This window comes from Mauremys reevesii, linkage group 22 (genome assembly GCF_016161935.1).
Source record: "Mauremys reevesii isolate NIE-2019 linkage group 22, ASM1616193v1, whole genome shotgun sequence".
NCBI lineage: Eukaryota > Metazoa > Chordata > Testudines > Geoemydidae > Mauremys > Mauremys reevesii.
In genome coordinates, this window is record NC_052644.1 from 802,421 (window position 1) to 823,720 (window position 21,300).

The following is a 21,300-nucleotide window of genomic DNA, read 5'->3' on the forward strand; positions in this document are numbered from 1 at the left end:
TGGCCCCACTCCTCCCAGAGCTGAGATAGAACCCAGGCATCCTGGCTCCCAGCCCCTGCCTCCCAGAGCTGAGATAGAACCCAGGAGTCCTGGCTCCCAGCCCCCCTGCTCTACCCACCAGCCCCCACTCCCCTCCCAGAGCAGGGACAGAACCCAGGAGTCCTGGCTCCCAGCCCACCCTGCTCTACCCACTGGCCCCCACTCCCCTCCCAGAGCTGAGATAGAACCCAGGAGTCCTGGCTCCCAGGCCCCCCCCCACTCTAACCACTAGACTCCACTCCCCTCCCAGAGCTGAGATAGAACCCAGGAGTCCTGGCTCCCCCCCTCAACGGGGCCCTGATCTCTGCCAGGGTCTGGGCGGCGCCCGGCGCGACGGGGCCCTGATCTCAGTCAAAGCTTCTATGTAATAAATAACAGGTGACCCATCACTAATGAGGATCCTGACAAACACAGGAGGTCCCTGTCTCTCCACCCTGCGTGGACAGCTCAGAGCAGGAGCTGGGAACACGCCAGAAAATCCTGCAAACACAGAGCGAGGCTGCCACCCCGTGGCCACGCGAAGTCCAGGCAGAGAAGCCAGCCCCTCAGTCAGCGACCGGCTGGGCTGCGCCTCCATCTCCCGGTACGTCCACACTCCAATCTCAGGTGGACAGGGTGTGCACACCGCCCACGTGAACATGCCTATCCCACGGAGATACCCGCGTGCACCCGCCTTCACGCTCATCGCTCATCCTGTAACCTGGGCACCATCTCGGACTCTCCTCGCCCCCAAGCCCCAGGCTCCGGCTAAGCCTTGCTGACTTCCTGCTGCGCCCATCTCTGCCACGCACCCCATCGCAGTGCCCGCCCAGGCCCTCGCTCACTGCCACTCCTGCTCCCGGCCGGGACAGGCGCAGGCTTCCCCTGCGTGGATCTATTCCGCTGCTGCTGCAGAGACCAGGCGCAGAATGGGGGTGTCCCGGGGGCTGCAGGGCACTGAGCCAGCCAGGGCTCAGATATGGGCTGCCCCACGCCCACGCGAGGGTTCCAGCCCCCGGCCTCGGCCCCAGCCCCCGCCGCAGAGGACAAAGCGGCTGTTAGCACTGGTGAGTTTCCCTGTCTGGGGCTCAGACCCAGAGATGCTGGGGCCAGAAGCGGCTATTGTGCCACCCCCTCCGACCTGCTGCGTATCAGAGACACCCCGGAACAGCCCGGGCCCCCCATTCCGACGCACCTCGGGGGCTGCGCTCCTCAGCCAAGGGACATTTATTCACACATGTACAAACACCTGACATGTCCCCGCCAGGGGGAGCAGGGCCTCTGGTCCCACTGGACAGGCCCAGTCCAACCGGCACCCTGACAGACCCACGGGCAGGGGGTCTCTGCCTGCCCATAACGAACCCACCAACCTGACTCACTCGTAACGAACTAACCTGGGAGTCAGCGAGGGAGCGACGCTGCAGGACCCAGCTCCCACCCGACCCCGCACCGCGAGTCCGGCCAGCGCAGCCAGGATGGGCTGCCATGCTTTGTAGGGGCAGGACCACGTGCCCTCCCAGAGCCGGGGAGAGAACCCAGGAGTCCTGGCCTCCAGCTTCCCGCTGAGCCCACTCCCCTCCCAGAGCCGGGGAGAGAACCCAGGAGTCCTGGCCTCCAGCCTCCCACTGAGCCCACTCCCCTCCCAGAGCCAGGGAGAGAACCCAGGAGTCCTGGTCTCCAGCCTCCCGCTGAGCCCACTCCCCTCCCCGAGCCAGGGAGAGAACCCAGGAGTCCTGGCCTCCAGCCTCCCGCTGAGCCCACTCCCCTCCCAGAGCCAGGGAGAGAACCCAGGAGTCCTGGCCTCCAGCCTCCCGCTGAGCCCACTCCCCTCCCAGAGCCGGGGAGAGAACCCAGGAGTCCTGGCCTCCAGCCTCCCGCTGAGCCCACTCCCCTCCCAGAGCCAGGGAGAGAACCCAGGAGTCCTGGCCTCCAGCCTCCCGCTGAGCCCACTCCCCTCCCAGAGCCAGGGAGAAAACCCAGGAGTCCTGGCTCCCAGCTCCCTGCTCTGACCACTAGGCTCCCGTCAGGGCTAGGCCCAGACACAGCCTTGGCCGTCACTGGTGTTGCTTTCTGTGCCGCAGGATCTCTGTGGACGTGAACACGAAGTCCCGCTCACAGGCATCGCAGTGATACGGTCTCTGCAGAGCAGTGGCTTTGGCTGAACTCTCAGCAGCCTCTTCCAGGGGAGCTGCAAGAGCAGAGGAAACGGCGTCACCGGGGGGCCGAGCAGCCGACCTGGCAGCGGGGACCCCCCAGGGGTGACTTGGCTGGGACGCACCGTCCCCGTGGAGCAACGTGGCAGGCGGCCCCCAGCGACTGCAGCGCCTGGGGCAGAGACCGGCTGGGCTGAGCCCCCCATGCCTGCACGGTGACCGGACGGGGAACGCCAGCCCCGGAACGTGTCGTGTCCCAGCCCAGCGCGGCCCCGGGGACCAGCAGAGACTCACCCTCCTGGGGCTGGGGCTGGGGCCGGCAGCCGCTCTCGTGCGTCATGCGCTCCAGGGGGGTGAAGGGCATGTAGAGGGCGCAGTGCGGGCAGGTCCAGAAGCTGCGCAGGCAGTCGCTGTACAGGTCGGCGTCACTCTGCAAGGGACAAGGTCAGAGGGGAGCAGGTGGGACACGGAGCCTCCGCCTGGGGATACCGGCCCCGATCCAGGGAGCAGGTGGGACACGGAGCCTCCGCCTCAGGGGCTGCCGGCCCCGATCCAGGGAGCAGGTGGGACACGGAGCCTCCGCCTGGGGATACCGGCCCCGATCCAGGGAGCAGGGTGGGACACGGAGCCTCCGCCTCAGGGGCTGCCGGCCCCGATCCAGGGAGCAGGTGGGACACGGAGCCTCCGCCTCAGGGGCTGCCGGCCCCGATCCAGGGAGCAGGTGGGACACGGAGCCTCCGCCTCAGGGGCTGCCGGTCCCGATCCAGGGAGCAGGGTGGGACCCAGAGCCTCTGCCTCAGGGGCTGCCGGCCCCGATCCAGGGAGCAGGGTGGGACACGGAGCCTCCGCCTCAGGGGCTGCCGGCCCCGATCCAGGGAGCAGGGTGGGACCCAGAACCTCCGCCTGGGGCTGCCGGCCCCGATCCAGGGAGCAGGGTGGGACCCAGAACCTCCGCCTCAGGGGATACCGGCCCCGATCCAGGGAGCAGGTGGGACACGGAGCCTCCGCCTCAGGGGCTGCCGGCCCCGATCCAGGGAGCAGGTGGGACACGGAGCCTCCGCCTCAGGGGCTGCCGGCCCCGATTCAGGGAGCAGGATGGGACACGGAGCCTCCGCCTGGGGATGCCGGACCCGATCCAGGGAGCAGGGTGGGACACGGAGCCTCCGCCTGGGGATGCCGGACCCGATCCAGGGAGCAGGGTGGGACACGGAGCCTCCGCCTCAGGGGCTGCCGGCCCCGATCCAGGGAGCAGGGTGGGACACGGAGCCTCCGCCTCAGGGGCTGCCGGCCCCGATTCAGGGCGCAGGTTGGGACCCGGAGCCTCCGCCTGGGGCTGCCGGACCCGATCCAGGGAGCAGGGTGGGACACGGAGCCTCCGCCTGGGGATGCCGGACCCGATCCTTGGAGCAGGGTGGGACACGGAGCCTCCGCCTCAGGGGCTGCCGGCCCCGATCCAGGGAGCAGGGTGGGACACGGAGCCTCCGCCTCAGGGGCTGCCAGCCCCGATCCAGGGAGCAGGGTGGGACATGGAGCCTCCGCCTCAGGGGCTGCTGGCCCCAATCCAGGGAGCAGGGTGGGAGACGGAGCCTCCGCCTCAGGGGCTGCCAGCCCCGATCCAGGGAGCAGGGTGGGACATGGAGCCTCCGCCTCAGGGGCTGCTGGCCCCAATCCAGGGAGCAGGTGGGACACGGAGCCTCCGCCTCAGGGGCTGCCGGCCCCGATCCAGGGAGCAGGGTGGGAGACGGAGCCTCCGCCTGGAGCTGCCGGCCCCGATCCAGGGAGCAGGGTGGGAGACGGAGCCTCCGCCTCAGGGGCTGCCGGTCCCGATCCAGGGAGCAGGGTGGGACCCAGAACCTCCGCCTGGGGATGCCGGCCCCAGTTCAGGATGGGGAGGGGCAGGGAGGGAAGGTGAGGGACCCATAGCTGCTGCCTCGGGGCCCCCCGATCTGGGCCAGAGGAGCTGGGGGGGGAGAGGGAGCCCCGCCTTGGAGGCCGCTAGTCCCCATCCAGGGGGGAGCCCCGGGCTCCCGGCACTCACCGCGAGGCAGTTGTAGGTCAGGAACTCGGTCACCCTGTAGCCGCCTTTCTCCTCATCCGGCGTCATCTCCACCCCCTGGAACAGCCCCGGGAGCCCGGGCGCAGCCGCCACCGTCTGGGGCCCCACGTAGAGGTTCTGCTTCTCCAGCGCCGTCAGCCGGCGCAGGCTGTACTGCACCTGCAGGGGGCGCCGGGGGGTTAGCCCCGGGGGACGAGGACGTGTCACCCCGCTACCCGCCCGGCTGCTCCTCCCTGCCCGGAGGGAGCTGCATTCCCGGGCACACGGTCTGTGCAACGCCCTGTGCAACCCGCCCACCCCACCAGCACCGGGGGGAGCTGCATTCCTGGGGGCACCCCACTACCGGCACCCCCACCCCACCAGCACCGGGGGGAGCTGCCCGGGGGCACCCCACTACCGGCACCCCACCCCACCAGCACCGGGGGGAGCTGCAATCCCGGGGGCACCCCACTACCGGCACCCTACCCCACCAGCACCGGGGGGAGCTGCATTCCCGGGGGCACCCCACTACCTGCACCCCCACCCCACCAGCACCGGGGGGAGCTGTCCAGGGGCACCCCACTACCTGCACCCCACCCCACCAGCACCGGGGGGAGCTGCATTCCCGGGCACACGGTCTGTGCAACACCCTGTGCAACCCGCCCACCCCACTAGCAGCAGGGGAGCTGCCCCGGGGGCACCCCACTACCTGCACCCCACCAGCACCGGGGGGAGCTACATTCCCGGGGGCACCCCACCACCTGCACCCCCACCCCACCAGCACTGGGGGGAGCTGTCCAGGGGCACCCCACTACCTGCATGTGACAAAGTGGGACTGATCTTAATGTCTCTTCTGAATGCTGTGTGGGTGCCTCAGTTTCCCCTATGCTTTTCTTAAGTCTCCAGGGCGCATAAATGGCCGACACTCTGTCTCCTGGCAACTAATGGCCGGGGCCCCTCCCCCCCTGCAAGGGAATAGCTAAAGGGGAACAAAGAGATCAGGTGACCTCGGGAAAGGAACTCAGCAGAGAGGAGGGGCTGGGGGGGTGTCAGTCTGGAGCTGGCCGGGAGGGGAAGTGAGGGCAGACGGGGTTGTTTTGCTCGCTGGGCCCCAAAATGGACCTGGCCGAGGGGTCCCGTTCTCTGTACCTACAAGCTCTGTGTTAGACCCTGTTCCTGTCATCGAATAAACCTCTGTGTCACTGGCTGGCTGAGAGTCACGTCTGACTGCGCAGTGGGGGGGCAGGACCCTGTGGCCCCCCCCGACCCCGCCTGGGCGGACTCGCTGGGGGAAGCGCACGGAGGGGCAGAGGATGCTGAATGCTCCCAGGAGAGACCCAGGAGGTGAAGCCGTGGGAGCTGCTTGCCCTGCAGCCAGGCTGCTCCGAGGGAGAGGAGGCTCCTGACTGGGTTTGTGGGGAGCAGTTCCAGGGAATCGCCCAGGGACTCCGAGACACTGCACCCCCCACCCCAGCTGGGGGAGGGGCTCACACCATGTGCGGATGGGTGGTGGTGGAGGTCACAGCCAGTGTCCGGCTGCCCCCCAGCCCCTCGTATTGACGTGTGGGTCAGAGCTGTCCCGGACAGCGCACACCTGGTGGCATGGGCGTGCGCAGGCCCTGCCCCGTGCCTCAGTTTCCCCTTCTGTAGGCTAGGGAGGATGTTTCCGAGCTGCCTGCGGAGCAGAGGGGTACAAAGCTCAGTGGAAAGGTCTCCCTGGGGGGGCTCCAGGGCCAGAGCTGCCCGGGGACAGACCCTGGCTTGGCCCGGCTGCACTGGGGAAGCTGCAGATACCTCGTGCTGCAGAAAGTCCAGCAGCCCCTGCCTCAGCGTCGCCACCTCCCGAGGGTCCGGCCCGCGCCCTGGCTCCCCGCGCCGCCCCTCCAGCTGCCGGTTCAGAAGCCCCTCCCAGGCGGCGCGGAGCTGCAGGGCTGCGGAGAGCAGACGCAGGGCGGCCGTGCTGTCCGGCACGTGCAGCTCCAGCCAGGAGTCAGCCACCAGCCGCGTGCAGTCAGCACTGGTGTCCAGGGCGCGGGAGAACAGCAGGAGAGCCTGGGGGGGAGCAATGGTCAGATACCCGGGGAGCAATGGTCAGATACCGGGGCAGAGCAATGGTCAGATACCGGGAGCAATGGTCAGATACCCGGAGGGGGAGCAATGGTCAGATACCCGATGGGGAGAGCAATGGTCAGATACCCAGTGGGGAGCAATGGTCAGATACCCGATGGGGAGCAATGGTCAGATACCTGGGAGCAATGGTCAGATACCCAGTGGGGAGCAATGGTCAGCTATGGGGGGTCAGGGTCACAGAGGGTGGGGGGGGCGCGGACGGGGAGGACAGGGCAGGGGTGACATCGGGAAGCGCGGGAGCAGGGAGAGGAGCCAGGGCAGGGGGCCAGGCAGGGGAGCCAGGCAGGGGAGCCAGGCAGGGGGCCAGGGGACAGGGGAGCCAGGCAGTTCACCAGGCAGGGCGCCAGGGGAGCCAGGCAGGGGGCCAGGGCCAGGCACCCACCTGCAGGGCCGGTGCCCGCAGGCAGTTCACCAGGTAGGGCTTGTTGGTCTCCAGCAGCGAGACGAAGGCCAGGAGCTGGTGCCGGCTGCTCAACCCGTCCTGGGAACCTGCAAATCCACAAGAGGGGTCTCAGCTCAGCCCTGTGCAGGGGCTGGGGCGACCACGGGGGGGGGCAGGGCCCACAGGCCCACGGCTCTGAGCGGGGCCAGCAGGCTCGGGAGCTGGGCTGGGCTCCAGGGGCCCCGGCTCCCCCCCCCGAAACCCTGCATGACCCCAGACTAGTCCCTGCGTCTCTCTGGGACCCCGTCGTTCTGCCGGGGGGAGAAGGGCCCTTGCTGGGTCTGGCCCGACTCGGAGCTCTGCCAAGGGGCTGGGGCCGGGCCGCCCCCCATCCCTCTCCCTACCTCGGCTCCTCCCGGGCTCTGCTTTCTCCTCTGTGGCCTGCAGCAGCTCCGGGCTGCCGGCAAAGACGCAGGTCGGGTGCAGGACAATCCCCTGCTTGTTCTTGGTGTGAAAAATCTACAAGGAGGCCAGATGAGGCGTCACGGCTGGGGCCAGCGACCATGCTGGGCGACTGCAACGGGTGCTGGAGACCCCAGCCTGGGGCACGGTTCTCTCGGGCTTCCTCCTTCACAGACTCCCAAACCTCTAGCCCAGACCTCACCCCCTCCCAGAGCCAGAGAGAGAACCCAGGAGTCCTGGCTCCCAACCCTACCTGCTCTAACCACTAGCCCCCACTCCCCTCCCAGAGCCAGGAGAGAACCCAGGAGTCCTGGCTCCCAGCCCGCCCCTGCTCTAACCCACCAGCCCCCACTTCCCTCCCAGAGCCCAGATAGAACCCAGGAGTCCTGGCTCCCAGCCCCTCCCCCGCTCTAACCACTAGCCCCCACTTCCTTCCCAGAGCCGGGAGAGAACCCAGGAGTCCTGGATCCCAGCCCCCCTGCTCTAACCACTAGCCCCCACTCCCCTCCCAGAGCCGGGATAGAACCCAGAAGTCCTGGCTCCCACCCCCCCGATCTACTCCCCAGAACGCACCCCCTCCCAGAACTGGGATAGAACCCAGGAGTCCTGGCTCCCACCCCCTTCTGCTCTAACCACTAGCCCCCACTCCCCTCCCAGAACCGGGATAGAACCCAGGAGTCCGGGCTCCCAGCCCCCGCTCTAACCACTAGCCCCCACTCCCCTCCCAGAGCCAGGAGAGAACCCAGGAGTCCTGGCTCCCAGACTCCCCCGCTCTAACCACTAGCCCTCCCTTCCCTCCCAGAGCTGGGGGAGAACCCAGGAGTCCTGGCTCCCAGCCCCACGCTCTACTCCCCAGACCCCCCCACTCTGCTCCCAGAGCAGAGACGGGCCCCAGGAGCCGGAGCGGGCTCAGCGCACCTGGTCAGAGTCCTTGCGGCAGCTGTTGTACTGGTCGGGCACGGCCAGCTGGGGGTAGAGACCCCTGCACAGCACCAGCTTGAGCAGGGCGAGCTGGTGGGAGGACAGGGCCGTGCCGGCCGCAGCCTGGAGCTCGTCCACGTTGTGCCGTAGCTTGAACTTGACGTCCTGCCGAGGGAAGGGGCGACGGGTGTGACGGGGGCGGCGCTGAGAGGAGCTCAGGGCCCCCCCGGCAGCACCTAGGAGCACCCTACTGCAAGGGACACCACTGCCCCGCCTGGGCCGCTGCAGGCAGAGCCCTGCACTGCCCCCATCCCGGCAAGCCCTGCGGGCCCACGCTCCCGAGCTCCCAGCAGGGAGGGGCCGGCACTGCCGCAGCCACAGGATCCTGACCCCCTCCAGCGGCCAGGCTCGGCGCCCACAGCCCCTCAGGGGCACGGCCCCAGCTTCCAGCCAGAGAGGGGAGGGGACGAGGACCAGTGTCACAGAGACAGGGCCAGGAACTGAACCCAGGAGTCCTGGCTCCCAGCCCCCTGCTCTAACCACTGGCCCCCACTCCCCTCCCAGAGCCAGGGAGAGAACCCAGGAGTCCTGGCTCCTAGCCCCCTGCTCTAACCACTGGCCCCCACTCCCCTCCCAGAGCTGGGGAGAGAACCCAGGAGTCCTGGCTCCCAGCCCCCCTGCTCTAACCACTAGAACCCACTCCCCTCCCAGAGCTGGGGAGAGAACCCAGGAGTCCTGGCTCCTAGCCCCCTGCTCTAACCACTGGCCCCCACTCCCCTCCCAGAGCTGGGGAGAGAACCCAGGAGTCCTAGCTCCCAGCCCCCCTGCTCTAACCACTAGAACCCACTCCCCTCCCAGAGCTGGGGAGAGAACCCAGGAGTCCTGGCTTCCAGCCCCCCTGCTCTAACCACTAGAACCCACTCCCCTCCCAGAGCTGGGGAGAGAACCCAGGAGTCCTGGCTCCCAGCCCCACCCCCCTGCTCTAACCACTAGCCCCCCACTCCCCTCCCAGAGCAGGGTCAGAACCCAGGAGTCCTGGCTCCCAGCCCCCCCTGCTCTAACCACTAGAACCCACTCCCCTCCCAGAGCTGGGGAGAGAACCCAGGAGTCCTGGCTCCCAGCCCCACCCCCCGGCTCTAACCACGAGACCCCCACTCCCCTCCCAGAGCAGGGTCAGAACCCAGGAGTCCAGGCTCCCAGCCCCCACCCCCCTGCTCTAACCCGCTGGACCCCACTCCCCTCCCAGGCTCCTTCCTGGATCCCTCCTGCTCGTGGGCGGAGGGCATGGCAGTAGCCAGTGGGAGACACAGAGAAAGCTCCTGGTGCTGGCTCTGGCCCCAGTGAGGGGTGGGACGGGGGGGGCCCTCCCACGCACCTGGATATCGACGCCAGGCGGCCCGGCGCCGCCGGCACCGGCGCCCTCATCGCTGGAGGAGCCGGCCTCCCCGCCCTGCAGCTTCAGCACCTTGCGCTTCCGCCCCTCTGTCTCCTCGTGCCGCCGCCGCAGCCGGTGCAGCTCCCGGCGCTCCCGGTGCCGGCTCTGCCGGGCGTAGCTGTCCCTGGGCCCCTGCACGGCCTCCAGCAGACCGTGGTCCCGGAGCAGCTCCTGGGGGTGGGGGGCGGGAGGTTAGGGGGGGAAGGGGCTGGGTTCTGAGGGGACACCCAGCCCCTCGCCTGCCGCGCACCCACCTGGAACTGGCGCCGTAGGTTGGCCGCCTCGTAGAGCCGGTGCTCCTCCAGCCCCCGGCGCCGGCACCACTTCCGGGAACCGCCAGCCCGCTCCGACTTCACCTGCCGGCCACACCGAAGCCTCAGGTTATTAGGGGAGGGGTGGGGGGCCATCCTACTGAACCCCACAACCCTCGCCATGGGGATCTCCTCCCCCAGACACCCCCCCGCAGCTCCCGCCATGGGAGATCTCCCCCCCAGACACACACACATCCATCTCCCCCATGGGGGATCTCCTCCCCCAGACACCCCCCCCGCAGCTCCCGCCATGGGGGATCTCCCCCCACCACCCGCACATCCATCTCCCCCATGGGGGATCTCCTCCCCCAGACACCCCCCTGCAGCTCCTGCCATGGGAGATCTCCCCCCCGACCCGCACATCCATCTCCCCCATGGGGGATCTCCTCCCCCAGACACCCCCCCGGCAGCTCCTGCCATGGGGGGATCTCCCCCTCACCCCACATCCATCTCCCCATGGAGGATCTCCTCCCAGACACCCCTGCAGCTCCTGCCATGGGGATCTCCCACCCGCACATCCATCTCCCCCATGGGGGATCTCCTCCCCCAGACACCCCCCTGCAGCTCCTGCCATGGGAGATCTCCCACACACACACACACATCCATCTCCCCCATGGAGGATCTCCTCCCCCAGACACCCCCCTGCAGCTCCTGCCATGGGGGGATCTCCCCCCTCACCCCCACATCCATCTCCCCATGGGGGATCTCCTCCCCCAGACACCCCCCCCGCAGCTCCCGCCATGGGAGATCTCCCCCCCACACACACACATCCATCTCCCCCATGGGGGATCTCCTCCCCCAGACACACACACCCCCGCAGCTCCTGCCATGGGAGATCTCCCCCCCAGACACACACACATCCATCTCCCCCATGGGGGATCTCCTCCCCCAGACACCCCGCAGCTCCTGCCATGGGGGATCTCCCCCCTCACCCCCACATCCATCTCTCCATGGGGGATCTCCTCCCAGACACCCCCGCAGCTCCTGCCATGGGGATCTCCCCCTCACCCCACATCCATCTCTCCATGGGGATCTCCTCCCCAGACACCTCCCCGCAGCTCCCGCCATGGGGATCTCCCCACCCGCACATCCATCTCCCCATGGGGATCTCTCCCCAGACACCCCCGCAGCTCCTGCCATGGGGATCTCCCCACTACCCACACATCCATCTCCCCATGGAGATCTCCTCCCCAGACACCCCCGCAGCTCCTGCCATGGGGATCTCCCCACCACCCGCACATCCATCTCCCCCATGGAGGATCTCCTCCCCCAGACACCCCCCCGGCAGCTCCTGCCATGGGGGATCTCCTCCCCCAGATACCTCCCCCGCAGCTCCCGCCATGGGGGATCTCCCCCCCCACCCGCACATCCATCTCCCCCATGGGGGATCTCCTCCCCAGACACCTCCCCCGCAGCTCCCACCATGGGGGATCTCCTCCCCCACACACACATCCATCTCCCCCATGGGGGATCTCCTCCCCCAGACCCCCACATCTCCCCCACAGGATGTAACCACCCCCAACACACCCCACCCAAGGGGTCTGCCCCCAGAGCTGAGGCCAGCCAGTCCCACCTGCACCCACTCGTTGAAGGTGTTGAGCAGCGTCAGCGGGTCGCCGTGGGGGCTCTCGAGGGGCCGGCGGGCCGTGGCACAGTCAGGGTTGGTGCGCGTGGGGCGCAGGAACGGGGACTGCACGCTCAGCGCTGCCGCCACAGTGAGCACCGGCCCGGCCAGCCCGAAGAGCGCGCCCAGAACCAGCATCTTCCCTGCAGGGGGACGGGGGGAGGAGAGCGTTACGCGGGGGGGCCAGCGAACCACCTCCCACCCCCATCCCCAGGGGCCATGCCCCTGGCGCCCCCCCAATCTCCTCCCGTCCCCAGCCAGGGCCTCCCCAGGCGCCCACAGCACCTCACCGATCACCACGTCCACAGGCAGCTGGGCCAGCAGGCTCCCGATGGGCGTCAGGCTCTCGGCCCCGTCCAGCGCCCCCTGCTCCCTCAAGTAGCGCACGGCCGTCTCCAGGCTGGACTGGGGGGGTGGCTCCAGGAAGGGGAAGGTCCGGGGGTCGCCCAGCCCCATGCTCTTCATCTGGGGGGTGGAGAAATGGAAGATTAGCCCTTTGCCTGGACGGCGTCACCGCTGCAGAACGGACGCGCGGGTCTCGTGCGAGGGGCTGCGAATCTGCCCTGAAAAGTGTGTTCGGAAGGTGTGTGAGACAAGCAGGCCAGAAGGTGACCCAGGTGCTCCTGCTAGGCAGGAGAGAAGAGACGCTCACCTCACCCTGGCTGAGTATCAGGGGGGTCACAAAGACACCCACTTACTCTGGGCGCAAGACGGATCGATAGACTGCAGGTGCTGCACGAAAACCCACAAACCGCAGGGTGACCCTGCTTGGACTTTGGGGGTGTAACTGGGGTACAGAGAGACACCTGGGATCCTTCATCGGCTGGCACATTGTATGACCAGAGGATCACAGCCGTTCTGCTTGGTCCATACTGGGAGACACAGCCCAGCTGTTCATTCAGCTCATGCTGAACGGATCCGCTGGCTGCGTGCTAAGCGGAGCTGTACTCCGGGGGTGATGGCGAGCTGGGGCTCCAGGGGGTGACAGGGAGCTGGGGTGACGGGGGTGACGGCGGGGCGGGCTGGGCTGACAGCGAGCTGGGGCTCTGGGGGTGACGGCGAGCTGGGGTGACGGCGAGCTGGGGTGATGGGGGTGACGGGGAGCTGGGGTGACAGGGAGCTGGGGCTTCAGGGGTGACGGGAAGCTGGGGCGTGCTGTTCCTTTGGGAGCGGCAGAACGGGCTGGATGCCGTAGGGTGGCGCTTGGAGGGCTCGGACATTGGAGGGTGTCTGCTGCTGCCCTGCACGACGGCGGAGCCTGCACAAGCCGAGGGGAGGGCTCGTGTGGCCTGTAGCTGCAGAGCTGACCCCCGGCAGGGACAGATGAGCCTTCCTCACGCAAAGGTGCCTCACGGCCCTGGGCAATCCCTGGAAGCGTCCGAGGCTGGGGGCTGGGCCCAGCGCTTGCTCCCGTGACGCTGGAGATGGGGGGCGAGTTCCCCCCAGAGCAGAGCATCTACCCGGGTTCCCCCCTTCACTGGACAGCTCCCACCAGTGGTGACAGCCCCGCCTGGGGATGGGGGAGAGCCCCACCCCACCCCGGCTCTGCCTACCTGCAGCACCAGGGCGTCGAGCGCCACGCGCTGGATCTCCGGCACCGGGTAGGGGGCGAAGGCGTCGTAGTCAGACTCAGCGTAGAGCCGGTAGCAGACACCAGGGCCCGTCCGGCCCGCACGCCCCTTCCGCTGCTCGGCGCTGGCCCGGCTGATCCAGAACTCCTGCAGCCGCTGCAGCTTGGCCTGGGGGTCATAGCTGAGTTCCTTCACCTTCCCTGGGGGGCAGGACAGGCCGACGCTCTGGTGACAACCTCCACCGGCCTCCCCCAGCACCCACCCGCCCCCGTCCTGCAGTGCTCATAGCCCCGGCCAAAGGGGGGTCCCAGGCCAGCCCGGAGAGCGGAGCCCCCACCCACCAGCTGGTGCCGGCCCAGGCCCCCCACCCCCGAAGCGAGGGGGTCTCACCGGAGTCCATCACAAAGCGCACCCCATCGATGGTGACCGAGGTCTCGGCGATGTTAGTGGAGACGATGCATTTCCGGACTCCGGGGGGGGGCATGTCAAACACCTGGGAGATGGGAGTCACAGCCCGACACACTCTGCCACCCCTGCTGGTCCCCTCTGCAGCCCCCCACACAGCCACTCTCCACCCCTCCCCGACACAGTCACTCCCCTGCCCCTCCCACGGCACCGCTCTCCCAGCCACCCAACGCACTCCCCTTCCTAGCCCCCACAGCCACTCCCCAGCTCCTCTGCCACGTTCCCCTCCCAGCCCCATCTCTGAGGCCAGCCCCCCACTGCCAGCCGCTCCCTGCCCTTCTCCCCACAGCCCCGCCGCCAGACCCACCTTGTCCTGCTCGGCAAGGGAGAGGGTGCTGTGCAGGGGCAGCACCACCCAGCGCTGGGTGTGGGTGGCATAGGCCTGGGCCGCCTCCAGCACGGCGCCGATCTCCGCCACCCCGCTCAGGAAGACGAGCAGGTCACCCCGCTCCTCGGGCGGGTATTTGTGGTCGATGGCCTGCAGCACCCGCAGGTAGGGCCGGGGATCCAGCCGCTCCGGCTTCCCACTCGCTGCCGCCTCCTCCTGGGGGATGGGCTGGTAGACGACCTGGGCAAGCAGAGATGCCGTGGCCAAAGGGCAGAGAGAGCCGCACGCTGGGCAGCCGGCCCCACAGGGACAGCGCCCCCATCTTCCCAGCAGGCTGCAGGTGCAGGGAGAGGGGCGTGGCTTAGCCGGCTCAGCACCGGGAGCCAGGACTCCTGGGTTCTACCCCCACTACAGGAGGGGAGTGAGGTCCAGTGGGTTAGAACCCGGGGGGGCTGAGAAGCCAGGACTCCTGGGTTCTAATTCACCTGTGTACAGACACAGCCGCATCTCAGCACCAGGCGAGGGGTCCCTGTACACACAGCCCCCATGCCCCACCCCAGAGGTGGCCGCATCTCAGCACCAGGCGAGGGGTCCCTGTACACACAGCCCCCGTGCCCCACCCCAGAGGTGGCCGCATCTCAGCACCAGGCGAGGGGTCCCTGTACACACAGCCCCCGTGCCCCACCCCAGAGGTGGCCGCATCTCAGCACCAGGCGAGGGGTCCCTGTACACCAGTGGTCTCCAACCTTTTTATGCCCAAGATCATATTTTGAATTTAAGGGCAACCCAGGATCTACCCCGCCCCTTCCCCAAAGCCCCCCCCTCACTCCACACACACACACAAGCCCCCCCACACACACACACACCCCATCACTTGCTCTCCTCCACCCTCACTCACTTTCATCGGGCTGGGGCAGGGGGCTGGGTGCAGGCTCTGGGCTGGGGCCGAGGGGTTTGCAGTGTGGGAGGGGGCTCTGGGCTGAGCCTGGGGCAGGGGTGCAGGAGGGGGTGAGAGCTGCAAGCTCTGGGAGGGAGTTTGGGTGCAGGAGGGGGCTCTGGTCTGGGGCAGAGTGTTGGGGTGCAGGAGGAGGTGGGGGTGCTGGCTCTGGGAGGGGGTTCAGGGCTGGGGCTTGGGGAGCCGGAGGGGGTATGGGCTGCTGGCTCCAGGAGGGGCTCAGAGCTGGGGGTTGGGGTGCAGCCTCCAGCCGGGCAGCACTTAGCTCCAGTGGCTCCCGGGCAGTGCAGCATGGCTGCCACTAAGACAGGTTCCCTGCCTACCCGAGCCCCATGCCGCTCCCGGAAGGGGCCAACGCGCCTCTGCGGCCCCTGGGAGGGGGTGGCACGTGGCTCCGCACGCTGTCCCTCTTTGTAAGCACCCCCCCCCACAACTCCCATTGGCCACAGCTCCCCGTTCCCAGCCAATGGCAGCTGCGGGGCCGGTGCTGTCAGGCAGGAGCAGCAAGCGGAGGGAGACCCCCCCGCCCACGGGGCTGCGCTGGCTGCTTCCAGGAGCAGCATGGGGCTGGGGCAGGCAGGGAGCTGGTCAGCGGCAGCCGCGATCGACAGGGAGATCCCCTAGGATCGACCCGCCAAGCGCGATAGATCAGTTGGTGACCACTGCTGTACACACTACCCCGGTGCCCCACCCCAGAGGTGGCCGCGTCTCAGCGCCGGGCGAGGGATCCCCAAGGATGCAGTAGGGGTACAGCGAGGGGCTCCCCAGTTCCCATCCACGCCCACCCCCCGTGCTCTCACCGTGATGGGGAAGAGCCGCCCGGGCACCTGCACCACGGGTGCGCCCCCGAAGTACCCCGCGAAGAGGCGGATGTTGATGGTGGCCGACATGAGCACCAGCTTGAGGTCGGGGCGGGCGGGCAGCAGGCGGCGCAGCACGCCCAGCAGGAAGTCGCTATGCAGGTGCCGCTCGTGCACCTCGTCGGCAATCAGCACCTGGTACCCGGGCAGCGCCGGCTCGCGCTGCACCTGCCGCAGCAGCAGCCCCTCCGTCAGGAAGACGATCTTGGTGGCCGGGGAGCGGGTGCTCTCGAAGCGGATCTGGTATCCCACCTGGGGAGGAGCAGGGGCGGGCAGGCAGTCAGCCGGGGGGGGAGCCCAGCACCCGCCAGCCGGGGCAGAGGGCCAGCAAAGAGGGACCATGGTGCTCACCCCAGACAGCTGGTGCTGAAATGCATGGGGCTGCCCTGAGAGAACTCGGCCCAGACCCCCAGGCACTGCCTGCTCCCAGGGCACGGCCCAGACCCCCATGGGGGGGAGGGCACAGCCTAGATCCCAGGGCCTTTGTACCCCCAAGGCACGGCCCAGCCCCCATTCCCTGCATACAATCTCACCCACTGCCCCCAGGCAGCAGGGCTAGGGGAGAACTGCGAGCGGCCACGTGGGGTCTGTTCATCTGGGACCCCCGCCGGGTTAGCCGGGACTCCTGGCCAGGAGGAGCAGGGGGGCACAGCAGGTCTCACGTCCTCCCAGTCCGATCTCCAGAACTGGCTACTAATCCCCCCAGCCTGGCACACACCCTGCCAGAGTCCTGGGCCGCCCCCGGCCTCAGCCCCACTCACCTCAGCCCCATACTGGTGCAGGCTCTCAAAGCCCACCCGCTTGGCCAGCGAGATGCAGGCGATGCGGCGTGGCTGGGTGCAGGCCACGTGACTGTACCCAGCCGCCAGCAGGTACTGGGGCACCTGTGTGGACTTGCCACAGCCCGTGTCGCCGGCTACCACCACCACCTGGTTCTGGGCCACGGCCCGCAGCAGCCGGTCACGGTACTGGGCAATGGGCAGGGCCGCCCGCTCCCGCTGCAGCTTGGCCAGCTTGGCAAAGCTCTGCTTCTGGGCGAAGTCCAGGTAATGCAGCAGGGCGGCCCGGAACTGGGAGAGCCGCTCGGCCGGCACCCCAGGGCCCCGCCGCGGACCCCCGCTCCTGCCCCGCGCCAGCCCCTCCACGTCCCCGCTCAGCACCGACAGGTTGATCCGGTAGCGCGGGTCGTACTCCTGCGGGAGGCCAGCCAGCCCAGGGGCGGCAGAGGAGTCGGCCCGGGCCGGGGGAGCCCGCGGCGCCGGCTCCCCCTCAGCCTTCAGGGTCTGGAAGCGCTGGAGCCGCTCAAAGAAGGCCCAGAACTGGCGGCTGTCCTCAGAGCCCGCCCGGATGTAATCCTGCTCCCGGAAATACAGCTCCTCCAGCCGGCGCCGCGTCTCGGGGCAGCTCCAGTCCCAGCGCCCGCCCTGCTGCCCCCGGGACGGGGAGGGGTCTCTGCTTCGCCTTTGGGCCCTGCGCTCCTTCTCCGACGAAGGCATCTCTGCCCCCTTGGGTCGCCCCAGGGGTGGGAATCTGGATCCGGAGAGGACTGCAGGTAGGAAACAGCGAATCTTGGGGGCGGGGCTCAGCCCTCCTGGCCCACCTGCAGGGGTTCCACACAAGGCTGATCTCCCCAGTGCCTAGCAGGCTGGGGGGCAGAAAGGGAGGTGTAAGGACGAGAACTCGTTCTGGAAGAGCGTGAGCCCCAGGCCCGCTGGGCGCCGCCGCGAGCTCCTGGCCGGGAACCATGTGCCAGGCAGGGGGGATTAAACCCAAACACCTCCCTGGGCTAGATCCATCCCCTGGCACCAGAGGGCACCTTCCCTCTCCCACCCCCGCAACACAGCATCCCCCCATGGCCCCTCTCTGTGCTCCCGCGTGACCCCCCCAACCCCTGCTATCCGCCCACAGACCCTCCATTCCCCTATGGGCCCCCAACCCCTGCTATCTGCCCCCAGACCCCCTCCATTCCCCATGGGCCCCCAACCCCTGCTATCCCCACAGACCCCCTCCATTCCCCCATGGGCCCCCAGAACCCCTGCTATCCTCCCACAGACCCCCTCCATTCCCTATGGGCCCCCAGAACCCCTGCTATCCCCACAGACCCCCTCCATTCCCCTATGGGCCCCCAACCCCTGCTATCTGCCCACAGACCCCCTCCATTCCCCTATGGGCCCCCAACCCCTGCTATCCTCCCACAGACCCCCTCCATTCCCCATGGGCCCCCGAGACCCCTGCTATCTGCCCCCAGACCCCCTCCATTCCCCATGGGCCCCCAACCCCTGCTATCCTCCCACAGACCCCCTCCATTCCCCTATGGGCCCCCAACCCCTGCTATCCCCACAGACCCCTCCATTCCCCTATGGGCCCCCAGAAACCCCTGCTATCCCCACAGACCCCTCCATTCCCCATGGGCCCCCAACCCCTGCTATCCCCACAGACCCCCTCCATTCCCCATGGGCCCCCAACCCCTGCTATCCCCACAGACCCCCTCCATTCCCTATGGCCCCCAACCCCTGCTATCCCCACAGAGCCCCCTCCATTCCCCATGGGCCCCCAACCCCTGCTATCCCCACAGACCCCCTCCATTCCCCATGGGCCCCAACCCCAACCCCTGCTATCCCCACAGATCCCCACCATTCCCCGTGGGCCCCCAACCCCTGCTATCCCCACAGACCCCTCCATTCCCCATGGGCCCCAACCCGCTGCTATCCCCACAGACCCTCCATTCCCCGTGGGCCCCCAACCCCTGCTATCCCCACAGACCCCCTCCATTCCCCATGGGCCCCAACCCCTGCTATCCCCACAGATCCCCTCCAGTCCCCCGTGGGCCCCCAACCCCTGCTATCCTCCCACAGACCCCCATGCCCCCGCTAGCTCTGCGCCCCCGGACCCCCTCATGCCCCCGCCCCGTGCACCCCAGACCCACCTGCACCCCACTGGCTCTGCGCCCCGAGCCCCCACGTGCCCCCGCCCGCTCTCACCGCTCGCTCGGGCCCGCCCGGGCCTCGCAGGCCGCAGCCGCCGGGAAGCGCCGCCTCCCGCCCCCGGTCCCGCCCCGTGTCCTTCCCGCAGCGCCCGCCGGGGGCCGCCCCAGCCCGGCCGGAGCCCCGGTGCAGCCCCCCCGAACCGCTGCATCGGGGGGATCGGGGATCCCCTCCCGGCTGGGCCGGTGCACCCCTCCCCGCTGCATTGGGGGGATCGGGGATCCCCTCCCTCCTGGGGCCAGTGCACCCCCCCGCTGCATTGGGGGCTCGGGGATCCCCTCCCGGCTGGGGCCCGTGCACCCCCCCGGTGCATTGGGGGGATCGGGGATCCCCTCCCTCCTGGGGCCAGTGCACCCCCCCGCTGCATTGGGGGGCTTCGGGATCCCCTCCCGGCTGGGCCGGTGCAATCCCCCCGCTGCATTGGGGGCTCGGGGATCCCCTTCCGGCTGGGGCCAGTGCACACACCCCCGCTGCATTGGGGAGATCGGGGATCCCCTCCCTCCTGGGGCCAGTGCACCCCCCCGGTGCATTGGGGGGATCGGGGATCCCCTCCCTCCTGGGGCCAGTGCACCCCCCCGCTGCATTGGGGGGATCGGGGATCCCCTCCCTCCTGGGGCCAGTGCACCCCCCCGCTGCATTGGGGGCTCGGGGATCCCCTCCCTCCTGGGGCCGGTGCACACCCTCCCGCTGCATTGGGGGGATCGGGGATCCCCTTCCTCCTGGGGCCGGTGCAACCCCCCCATTGAATTGGGGGCTCGGGGATTCCCTTCCGGCTGGGGCTGGTGCAACCCCCCCGCTGCCTTGGGGGGATCGGGGATCCCCTTCCGGCTGGGCCGGTGCACCCCTCCCCACTGCATTGGGGGGCTTGGGGATCCCTTTCCGGCTGGGGCCGGTGCAACCCCCCCGCTGCATTGGGGGGGGATCTGCTCCCGGTGGGGGGTGTTTGGGGGAACCCCTCCCTGCAGGGCCTGGGGATGGTACATGTTCCCCGTGCATGGGGGGGCTGGGGCTCCGTGCAGGGGGCTGGGTCAGGCTCCCCCATTACATTGGTGGGGGGGAATCCCCTCCTTGAAGGGGACCAGTGCATCCCCCCCGCCCATCAGGGCTGCAGGGCACAGAGCTCGGGGGAGGGGGCTGTAGGGTTCTGGGGGTCCCACTGCCCCTGGGCAGCTGGGTCTGGGACAGGGGCACCCTTCATCCGCCCTGTAGCCGAGCCCCCAGATTTGCTTCCAGCTTCCAACTGGAGTCTCCTCCCACCCCCCCGAGACAGGGTTTTAGTGCAGGGGCAGACAAACTTTTTGGCCTGAGGGCCACATCAGGTTTCTGAAATTGTATGGAGGGCTGGTGTGTGGTCTGGCCCCTGACCCACCCCCTCCCGCTTCTCGCCCCCTGGGACAGCCCCCCTGGGACTCCTGCCCCATCCAACCCACCCTGTTCCCTGTCCCCTGATGGCCCCCCAGGACCCCTACCCCATCCACCACTCCCTGTTCCCTGACCACCTCCAGAACCCCTGCCCCTGACTGCCCCCCACCGCCCCATCCAATCCCCCCTCTCCTTCCTGAGTGCACCCTGGGGACCCCTGCCCCCATTCAACCCTGTTCCCTGCCCTCTGACTGCCCTGACCCCTATCCACCCCCCTCCGAACTCCCCTGCCCTCTATCCAACCCCCCTGCTCCCTGCCCCCTTACTGCGCTGCTTGGAGCACCGGTGGCTACCGCCGTGCCGCCCAGAGCACCAGGACAGGCAGCCGCGCCACGCAGCACAGAGACCGGGTCAGGTGCCACCCGGCTGGAGCCAGCCACGCTGCCACGCAGCACAGAGACCGGGTCAGGTGCCACCCGGCTAGAGCCAGCCACGCTGCCATGCAGCACAGAGACCGGGTCAGGTGCCTCCCGGCTGGAACCAGCCACGCTGCCACGCAGCACAGAGACCGGGTCAGGCAGCTACACCGCCCAGCTGGAACCAGCCACGCTGCCACGCAGCACAGAGACCGGGTCAGGTGCCACCCGGCTAGAGCCAGCCACGCCAACACACAGCACAGAGACCGGGTCAGGTGCCACCCAGCTGGAACCAGCCACGCCGCCGCGCAGCACAGAGACCGGGTCAGGCAGCTGCACCGCCCGGCTGGAACCAGCCACACCGGGCAGCACAGAGACCGGGTCAGGTGCCACCCGGCTGGAACCAGCCACACCGGGCAGCACAGAGACCGGGTCAGGTGCCACCCAGCTGGAGCCACCACGCCGCCGCGCAGCAGAGACCGGGTCAGGCAGCCACGCCGCCCAGCTGGAACCAGCCACGCCGCCGCGCAGCACAGAGACCGGGTCAGGCAGCTGCACCGCCCGGCTGGAACCAGCCACACCGCGCAGCACAGAGACCGGGTCAGGTGCCACCCGGCTGGAGCCACCACGCCGCCGCGCAGCAGAGACCGGGTCAGGCCCCGGCTCTGCAGCTGCGCTGCCCCAGGAGCTCGCAGCCCCGCTGCCCAGAGCATTGCGCCGGCAGCGCGGCGAGCTGAGGCTGTGGGGCAGGGGGAACAGCAGGGGAGGGGCCGGGGGCAGCCTCCCAGGCCAGGAGCTCAGGGGCTGGGCAGGAGAGTCCCGCGGGCCCATAGTTTGCCCACCTCTGCTTTAGAGCTCTGCTGGGGCAGGGATCGGGGCCAGGCACAC

At 69.0% G+C, this 21,300-nt stretch overlaps 1 protein-coding gene across 2 annotated transcripts; it reads right to left on the reverse strand.

The window, feature by feature from the left end:
* Positions 1 to 1,927: 1,927 nt before the first annotated feature.
* Positions 1,928 to 18,691, reverse strand: DHX34 (DExH-box helicase 34). 2 transcript variants are annotated; one of them, XM_039509764.1, is made up of 17 exons: positions 18,632 to 18,691; positions 16,412 to 17,295; positions 15,591 to 15,902; positions 13,815 to 14,075; positions 13,433 to 13,535; positions 13,025 to 13,242; positions 11,762 to 11,936; positions 11,421 to 11,614; positions 9,791 to 9,892; positions 9,477 to 9,707; positions 8,099 to 8,266; positions 7,123 to 7,237; positions 6,719 to 6,825; positions 6,001 to 6,258; positions 4,210 to 4,386; positions 2,466 to 2,601; positions 1,928 to 2,206 (listed from the first exon to the last, which is right to left on the reverse strand). In XM_039509764.1, the coding sequence occupies exons 2-17, from the start codon at positions 17,144 to 17,146 to the stop codon at positions 2,073 to 2,075; spliced, it is 3,426 nt and encodes a 1,141-aa protein (XP_039365698.1). In that variant the 5' UTR covers positions 17,147 to 17,295; positions 18,632 to 18,691; the 3' UTR covers positions 1,928 to 2,072. The 2 variants fall into 2 exon arrangements, with proteins under 2 accessions (XP_039365698.1, XP_039365699.1); XM_039509765.1 differs by having other exon boundaries at positions 16,412 to 17,250; positions 18,632 to 18,647.
* Positions 18,692 to 21,300: the final 2,609 nt, after the last annotated feature.

Bases quoted from the DNA above. Each gene is read 5' to 3' on its own strand.
- DHX34 (XM_039509764.1), bottom strand. From the start codon at position 17,146: ATGCCTTCGTCGGAGAAGGAGCGCAGGGCCCAAAGGCGAAGCAGAGAC. The intron at 8,267-9,476 runs GTGCGTGGGAGG...TTCCCTCGGCAG, and splicing joins CGCCTGGCGTCGATATCCAG to GACGTCAAGTTCAAGCTACG. The intron at 6,826-7,122 runs GTAGGGAGAGGG...GTGGATTTGCAG, and splicing joins AGAGCCCGGGAGGAGCCGAG to GTTCCCAGGACGGGTTGAGC.